This window comes from Cavia porcellus, unplaced genomic scaffold (assembly GCF_034190915.1).
Source record: "Cavia porcellus strain 051 isolate PalLab524CR breed Dunkin Hartley unplaced genomic scaffold, mCavPor4.1 scaffold_25, whole genome shotgun sequence".
Classification (NCBI taxonomy): domain Eukaryota; kingdom Metazoa; phylum Chordata; class Mammalia; order Rodentia; family Caviidae; genus Cavia; species Cavia porcellus.
The window spans coordinates 35,692,667-35,701,937 of record NW_026947508.1 but is presented as its reverse complement, the minus strand read 5'-3'; the positions used below and the strand labels follow the sequence as shown (position 1 = coordinate 35,701,937).

Sequence of the window (9,271 nt, the reverse complement as noted above, 5' to 3'; positions counted from 1 at the left end):
CAAAAAAGAAAATGTTTAGCAGATCTAAACTTACAAAGTAGTGTAACATTTCACTGAGGTATAGAGATATTTGTTCCATATTATATTATAGATGTTATACAACAAGAAAAAAATTGCATGCACTGTTTGGAGTATCCCTTTTCACTTTTCTTAGAGAAGAAGATTGAACCCAGGGCTTCATGCATGCTAAATACACAACTCCTCATGATACGACACACACAGGAGTTAATACAAAGCATATAAAACTTTATTTGTTTATTTTTGTCTTTTTGACACAGGGTTTCACTATGCAGTTCTGGCTGGCCTTGAACTCACTTTGTAGCCCAGGTTGGCCTTGAACTCATGGCATTCTTTCTGCCTTAGCCTCCCAAGTGCTAAGATTACAGGTGCGCACCACCATGCTTGGCCTTGGATATAAAACTTTGACAAGTCTAAAGGTTTTGGATCTGATAGACCTTCCAATTCTAACTTCATCATCTACTACATCCCCTGAGGCAAATTACTTAATTCCTTTTTGCTCTAGGTTTCTTATCTAGAAAAGGGCATAATCTTACTTCATAAAGTTGTTGAGATGACAAATTATTGATAACATAAATATATATACTAGTTAGTATACTGCTTTGCACTACGAGGGCTAATCAGTGACTATTAACTTTTTTTTTGGTACTGGGGGTCAAACTCATGATCTTGTGCTTACCAGGCAAGTGCTTGAGCCACTGAGCTAAATCCCCAGCCCTAAATCAACTTTTAATTAGCTCAGTATTACACAAAGATTGTTACAAGAAAAATAAAAATGAAATAAACAGGAAAAAGAACAATAATAAAACGGTAATTTGTAAAGAATAACAATGCTTCAAAATAGTAAAAAATCAAAACAATGCCTCAGCCTCCCAAAAGTTAGAATTATAGGAATGCAACACCACATCTAGATCAGGGTGCTGAGAGGAAAGGTTAGGATGCCACAGGAATCACTTTCTTCTTTGATGGCACTATCCTCTTTTTTTTTTTTTTTTTTCTGTCTTTTTCATTTTTATCAGTACCGGGGGTTGAACTCATGACCACCTGCTTGCAAGGCAGGTGCTTATACCGCTGAGCTAAACCCCCAGCCCCCAATGGCACTATCCTTCCTTTCTTCCTTATCCTCAGTGCTGAGGCAAGAGATTAGGGCATAGCAGGGTGGCTGGAAGACAAGATGTAACCTGTAAATTAACTAAGATCCAGAACAGAGGCTAAACAACAAGATGTGACCTGTCAATCAGGCCAGTGATGCCTGGGCAGAGCAACTTTCGACTGGCCGGATCTGACATATAAAAGACTGGGGACCTTGACTTCCTCGCCAATGAGATCTTGCTGTTCTGCTGTCCTGTTTCCGCAGTAGCTCATCCTGCTTGTGGGACTATTTCTTGTTTTTCTTCACTTTTCATTTTTCTCTTTTACTTCCCCTTTTTTCTACCTTTACTTTAAAGTTGCATTTACGTGTTCATCAATTGTCCTAGCCAATACTTTGCGCAGGACAGAAAGAGCCCAGGATCACCGGACACCGTGCCATTCAGCAGCAGTTTTTGGCCAGCCAAAACTACGAGAGTAACAGCCGGGAGCCAACAGAGCCCAAAGGTGAGACTCCACAGGGCCAAAAGTCTGTGGAGGCGCTTTGTCTGGGCTCCCATCTCGGGAACCAAATAGAGGAAGGGTTTCTGTCTGTGTCTGGTTCTGGGCTGGGGTTCAAGTGAGCTGGGCTGGGCGGCTGTGAGAGGGTGTCTGGAGGCGAAAAAGGTCAAGGGGGTCTGGACCAGTCTCAGAGTTTGGCCTACAGCAGTGCGGCCAGGCCCACCCCGCTGCACCCTGTGTCCTCTGAGGCTCAGGTAATTAGTCTCGCCTGCGGGGAAGTCAAGAGGCGACCGCTTTAAGGCCCGATCTTAGCCTGGGGAGCCGAAACTCTAGGCCTCTCAGGGCCAAAGGGGTGGCTCTGTCTCAGCTGATCTCTACCACCTGCCGGCACTTGCGACCCCGCCTGGGGCATGCGGAGTAGGCGGGCAGCGCTTGTGGGCCCAGCCTTGGGGACCTGGAGCTGGGACCGGCCCTTGTGTGTGTGTGGCTGATCGCTGGGCGGCGCTGCCGCGTTCCAATTGCGCCCTCCGGAGCCCGGGGGAAGCAGAGACAAGAAGACGCCTCGCGCCTGTCTCGCAGCTGGGGGGTCAGGGGGTGGGGATGGGGGTGGGGGCGGCTGAGGCGCCGCGAGCTGGCGCAGCGGGAGCAAGAGCGCGCGCCCCATAGCCCGGGAGCGGCTCCGCGCCGGCCACTAGCCCTCAGTTGCTGATGCCCAGAGGCCTGCGGTCGCCTTGGGGTGGACCTGCCAGGAAAAGCGGGGACAGCGGGCCCGAGAGAGAGACTCGGCAGGCAGGTGCGGGTGTCCGCCTGAGGGTGTTGGCCTGGGGCCGCGCCATGACCGGGAAACTCCTAGCAGCTTTTCGCCTGCAGCTCCGGCCACTCGGTTGAGAGTGCAGTTCCAGGCTATTTTCTCCGGAGTGTGGAGGTACGTGAAGATGAGACCGGAAGTGCTGGAAGTCACTTCCGGCTTCCCCCCCCCGGACGCCTTGCTGTACAAGGGGCCAGAGAAACCTTTCTGCCTACCCTTCCTGAGAAAAGTGGCGTTTTCGCCGTCATTTCTCCGAGGCGGAGGGCCAGGAAGAGAATCAGTCTACTTCCTGTCCACCTCCATCGCACTGAGGTCGGCGTGGCTCGCGGAAACGACCTGATTCTGCGCAGCAAGGTGCTGAACAAGCGGCGCTAGGATCTAGGTTTCACAAAGCCGGAGTGGGCCTGGAGGAAAAATACCCGACAAGTTGAGGACAGTGCTGGGTGCAGAGTCCATCCAACAGAGACACACTCGCTGCAGCCCGAAGACTTAAGTGGTGCTCCAGATCAACAGTTTCTGATTTGCAGTATAATATTTGCCTGGAATGGTACAAAAATCTCAAGATTTTCCCTGTCTGCACTTTCTGCACCAGGTCCCTGCAAAGCTACATTCCTACCTGTAGCTTAACTCTATCTTGCCCAGTGTGCCGCCAGACCTCCATCCTGCCAGATAAAGGGGCAGCTGTGCTTCAGAACAGCTCTCACTGTGCTAAATAAGAGGTCATTATACTTACTAGAAATGAGGCTTTTATCTGTGCACTTCACTGTTCACCAACAAAGAAGCAGTTGACTTGGCAAATAGAATTAAGCAACAGTATCAAAACGTCTTGACTCTGACATGAGTCTCACATAAACATGAAGAGTATAGTATCCTGGCATTAGCTCATCAGTGAAATTGACAGAATTCGAGCTAGCAACAGGGCTTCAATAAAGATAATGTTGCCTGGCAAGCACAGCAAGTTCTGAATACTCTGCATTCTCAGTTTGAAGATTTTTCTGGAAGATAGCCAAAAATGCCAAATATTTTCTGCCTCACTTATAAGACAATTGGAAAAAGAAGTTAATATATATAAACAGCATTATCAAGAACTTCTTAAAGCTGCAGAAAGGAGTAAGAGAAGTCAATTTATATCTGTACATCTCTGAAGTTAGACCAGTTTAAGAACTGTGAAGATTGCTTGATTAGACAGATCAAACTCCAAAAAGAGATGATTTGTGTGACAGTGTTCAAAATCACAGACAAGGAGAAACTAAAGACCATGTTTTTTAAAAAGTCAAAAAGTTATATTGAGAAAGCTGGAAAACCTTTCTTTAAGCAAAGGATTTCTAACGAGGCAATATCAACCAAGAAAGAACACTTATCTGAAGCACTTCAAATCATTGCTATTTTTGGAGCTCAACATGAAGGCAAAATGACAGATGAAAAATTTAAAAATGAAAATTATTGCATGTTACACTATTTAGTGAATCTCTGAAACAGAGAATACAAACCTCAGGAGATCCAAAATGGAAAAACAGCAACATACCCCAAACTGGCAGAGCATCATAGAAGTACAAAGAAAAACTCCAAGGGGTATGTGATCTTCTCACCCAAATTAAAAACCACATAATTGGGCATCAAGCAACTGATGTTGATAAACATGTTGGAACTGCTAAAGAGAGTCCAAATCAAATTAGGGCCCAACAAGAGAAGATCATCTCTTTGCTTGAGAAAATGGACCATTGTCTTTCTCCTGAGGAAAAAGAAAAACTGAAAAAAAAGCAAAAAAAAAAAAAAAAACCATGAAGGAGCTGGAAAGCACACTATGACACTGAATTGGTCGAATCAGAGAGAAAAATGAAGTTGACACACTCTCAGGAAACATTAAAATGATGTTAATTATGCCATGTTTGAGCACTGGCTATAGCAGACAGAACAAGAACTTGAAAACCTGGGGGGCATATGTGGATGATTTCAGTGGTTTGTTGACCAAGCTGAGTAGACAAGAAAGTGACTCAGAAGATGTTATTTTTCACAAAGGTAGTGTTTTATTACTTTTTTCTCATTGCTGAGACAAAAATACCCAACACCCAAAATGAAGGAAAGAAAAGTTTACTTAGCTCAGTTTGTGGATGTTTCAGTCCATAATCAGTTGGCTCCAAGGCAGGGTGGCATGGCACAGGGGTAGTAGTTCAAAGCAAGACAAGACAGCAAAAGCAGCAGAGCAAAAGAGTGGGGAGAAAGCCTTGTTTCCTCCCTTGTATTGTAAGCAGGCTACCCTCCTCCCAGGGCAGGTGTACAGCTCACAGTCTCCATGCACTCTTGCACACCATGAGGATGTGTACAGAGTGAGGACCCTATACAGGTAGCTTGAGATAACAGAAACAGTGTTAAAAGTTGTGCAATTGCTGGATGTGGTGGTGCACACCTATAATTCCAGCACTTGGGAGGCTGATAGAGGAATGATCGCTGTGATGTTTAGGCCAAGCCTAGGCTACGTAAGGGTGTTGAAGGCAGCTTGCACTACATAATAAGGCCCTGCCTCAAGGGGGGAATAAAGAGCTGTGCAGTCTTGCAGTAAGAGAGATGGCAGCAAGATTGATAACAATGTTGACACTTCTGTAACCCATAGGGAAGTCTATAGCAAGCTACATGGTGGTATGAATTGGTTTAGAGATCTTTAAGGGTAATATCCCTGAAATTAATCTTGAAGACTTGGTGGATAAATACCAATATAAGGCAGCTACAAACCAAAATCATTGTAGGACATTCCTTGTTTAATGACTGAATTATGTTCCTGTGACTAAGTCATTGAATGAATTGGTCACTAAGTGAGGAATTGTATACAGAATGTACATTACAAAAATCAAAGCAAAGAAATGCTCAAAGGAAACTCCAATTTGGTAACATTGCTTTTATTTTCATAACTTAGAGGCAGTACTGTAATGTACAACAAAATAAAACTCCACTGCTGTAGTATACAATATAATTAGCAAAAATTACAATACTATGTTATAGAAGAAGCCACCATAAGACTGCATTCCTGCTCACATTCTGCATTGTAAGTCCAAATGTAGGTTTTAAATCTGAGCAGCAAGTGGTAAGTCAGAACAGTGTGCCTTGGTCCTAAGTCCAAACAGCGGTTGTTAAGTGAGAGATTGCGTTTATTACATTGAGATGAGGAGCCTGACCCTCTGAGGCAAAAGAATGCTAAGGTAAACCAACTTCTCACAGTTTCTTTGCTGCAGCTTGTCACCACACAGCTCCTATATACAGATGGATAATTCATGCACTCAGACAATGCCATCTCCTGCTACAACATGTTTGATTTCCTACATCTCATAAGGAGGGGCTACATAAGAATCTACAAACTCCTCCATGAACTAATGATGCAGTTGTTGAAAGAAACACCAAAGGAGAAACTACCATTACCTGACTGACCCCCATCACTATGAATATAAAACTTCTCAGTGCTAGGTTTCAGGATCAGCACTCTTCCAATTTGGTGATAGTGGTTTTTTTTTTTTTTTTTTTTTTTTTTGAGATGGGATCTCGCTGTGCAGTTCAGGCTGGCCTTGAGCTCACTTTGTAGCCCAGGCTGGTCTCAAACTCGCAACGATCCTCCTACCTCAGCCTCCCGAGTGCTGAGATTACAGGTGTGATCTCAGTCTGTGAGATCAGGCTATGAGCCACCATGCCCAGCGGTGATACAGTTTCTTACTTTTGTGTAATCATGTGTATGTTAATCAACAGTTTATTAAAACTTATTGTCTTTATCTTGAATTTAGAGGCTTTTGTTATTTTTAAATCCAGATCTCTAAATTAAACAGCTGTGGCTGTAAATCTCTTTAAAGCTACATCTTATAGAAGTTAAAACTTTTGCTTAAAACAAAGACAAAAGCATGAGATTTGGTCTAGATCCTCTCAGAGATTTGGGTAACCTAACTGCTCTAAAGAACTATCACAACGTTGATGAAGTGACTAAAAAGGATATGGTTTACCAGACAAGTAGGAAAGTCCTACCAGGGCTTCACCCTGATCTGTTTGTTTGTTTGTCTTTTTGAGACAGGGTCTTGCTATGCAGTTATGGCTGGCCTTGGGCTCACTTTGTAGCCCAAGTTGGTCTCAAATTTGCAACAATCCTCTGGCCTCCGCCTCCCGAGTGCTGGGATTACAGGTGTGAGCCACCATGCCCAGCCCTAGTAAATTCTTTATGTGTCACAGGGGATTCTTTGTGTACTGATTGGGTCTTGTTCTTCTTCAAATGACACTCTGAAGGATACTAGACCTAATTTTCTCTTTTTGCAGGCCTTGGAATTCATCATGGGAAATATCCTGGAAAATACCTCGCAGATCCCAGCGATCTCGCCATTAGGCTGTATTCTTCAACATTGGGACAGGTTTGACCCTGCCAATCTGAAGAAGAAGCAACTCATCTACTACTGTAATACAGTTTGGCTCCAGTACCAACTAGACAATGGCAAGAGATGGGTGCAGAATGGAAGTTTAGATTACAGTACTATTTTGCAGTTAGATCGATTCTGCAAAAAACATGGAAAGTGGACTGAAGTTCCTTATGTTCAGGCTTTTGCATCTTTGTATGTTTTGTGTCTTTCCACCTCCCCCAGTTCTTCTGCCCTTGGCACGTTCCATCGTAACTCAATGGAGCTACTTCCTCCAGAGTTGCCCCTTCACTTCCCTGTTGAGGAGGGCCCCCTGGCAGGGACAGTTCATCCTCTCTCAGGATGCCCTTGGTTCCATGGGATGTTGTCACGACTCAAGGCCACTCAGTTAGTACTAGAGGGAGGCACCAGCTCCCATGGTGTTTTCCTGGTTCGTCATAGTGAGACAAGAGAGGGAGAATATGTCCTCACTTTTAACTTCAAGGGCAGGGCCAAGCACCTGTACTTGTCATTGAATGAAAATGGTGAGTGCTGGGTCCAGCACCTGTGGTTCCTGTCCATTTTTGACATGCTCAATCATTTCCGAGTACACCCTATCCCTCTCGAGCCTGCAGGCTCCAGCGGTGTGGTCCTGGTTCGCTATGTACCTACCAAACAACAGGGCTGGGAACAGGCCAGGAGTCATGCAGAGGTGTGTGAGGGAGATCCGTGTTACCCCAATTTGTCTTCCATCCTCATGCCTTTACAGCAATCCAAAAAAGGGAGAGTTGTGAGCTCAACTTCTAGAGGTAGTTTATATTCCCGAGCAGGTCATTGTCATATATTGTAAGAAAAGGCTGATCAGGAGGCAAGTCCAAGGGCAGTCTTGTCACCCCCAAGACCCTAGCCTTATCCCCAGTTCCTGAAGAACCATTCTGGTCCTTCTTCAAGGAACACAGTGACAAGCTATAAAAACCTTACATGAGAAAATGATTGTTCACCAGACTGTACTCCTGTGAACCTCTGGAAGATCTAAAGCTCCTTTTCAAAAAGCAAGACTCCAGTTTGGCTTCAAGTGCACATAAGTAGTCACCATAAATACACAATGGTAGCCTACTGAACATTCATCTCCTGACAAGTTCACTAAGCCCTCTTCTGTTACTTTGTATAAACATTAAGTCTTTTTTTATAGCCCTCTGACAGGTTTTCCTCAGCTGAGCTGGTAAGCAATGTTACTCTAATGCAGACAATACATAATCCCCAGTAGGTAGGGCCTACAGTCCCTTTCAGCAGGAAGTAGCTATCTGAAGACTGAGACCTCCACTCCTTCAACAACCCATAAAGAATTATGGGGATTTATGTCTCTCTGAGGGAAAATGAGGTAGGAGATCAGGACATGGCAGGGTGCTGGAAGACAGGATGTAACCTGTCAATTACAAAGACCCAAAACAGAGACTAAACAGGATGTTACCTGCCAATCATGGCCAGAATATGTAGGTAGAACAACTTCCAATGGATCAGATATGAATGAGTATAAAAGATGGCAGCCATTGACTTCACTGCCACTGTGGTTCTTATAGTTCTGTGGTCCTTCTGTTTCTGTAGTGGTGCATTTTGCTTGTGGTATGTATCTTTTACTGCTTTTCTCTTTACTCTTTTCATTTTTTTTCTTCTCTTACTTTAAATAAAAGTTGCATCTACCTGTTCACCAGTTGTCCCAGTCAATTCTTTGGGTAGAGCAGTAAGTGCCTAGAATCACCAGATACCATTCCATCAGGCAGCAGTACCAATTTCTTTCCTTCCTCCAATGTTTTGTTTCTGAGACATGGTCTTGCTATGTAGTTCGGGCTGGCCTTGAACTCAGCAATCTTCCTACCTTAGCCTTTGGAGTGCTGGAATTACAGGTGTGTACCACCATGCCTGGCATGTTTGTGTGCTTTCTTTAATTTTTTAAAATTTATTTTTTTGGTTGTTATTGTTTGAGACAGGACCTCATTATGGAGATCAGGTTGACTTTGCACTCCCTATGTTGCCCAGGCTAGTCTTGAATTCACTGTGCTGTGTGATAAATGGATGTGAGTGGAGAGCACTCCTGTGCTGCTCCTGTGTCTGTCACAGTTCTCGCCTACCTGGGGTAACAGCCATCTCAAGGTGTTGTCCTCTATGACAAGATTCTGTGGTGTCCTCTCAGTTCTTGGAATGAACATGTGTGCTTTGAATCACCACAGCCATCCCAAGATTCCAGGCCAGCCTTATTCCTTTCTTTCTGGCCCTACTTTGCTGCTCCACTGTTCATTATTGAGAAGCCCTGCCATTCTCACCAGGCATCAGTAGAGACCTGGCTAAGAAATGCTCTGGCAGGAACTTTTGTCCAGATGTTGGAAGATAGCAATTGGGAGGAAGACAAGAAGGAAGTACGCGAGTTCCCTAGACCTAGAAGAATCTGAAGTGTGAACTGAAGCCCACAGAATAAAAAGAAAAACTTCAATGAAGA

General features: G+C 44.4%; 1 protein-coding gene across 1 annotated transcript; it reads left to right on the top strand.

Moving 5' to 3' along the window:
* The first annotated feature begins 2,206 nt into the window (after positions 1–2,206).
* LOC101789287 (SH2B adapter protein 1-like) lies at positions 2,207–8,485 on the top strand. Its single transcript, XM_004999916.4, has 2 exons — positions 2,207–4,435; positions 6,704–8,485. Exons 1-2 carry the CDS (start codon positions 4,418–4,420, stop codon positions 7,625–7,627), a joined length of 942 nt encoding a protein of 313 aa, XP_004999973.1. The 5' UTR covers positions 2,207–4,417; the 3' UTR covers positions 7,628–8,485.
* Positions 8,486–9,271: the final 786 nt, after the last annotated feature.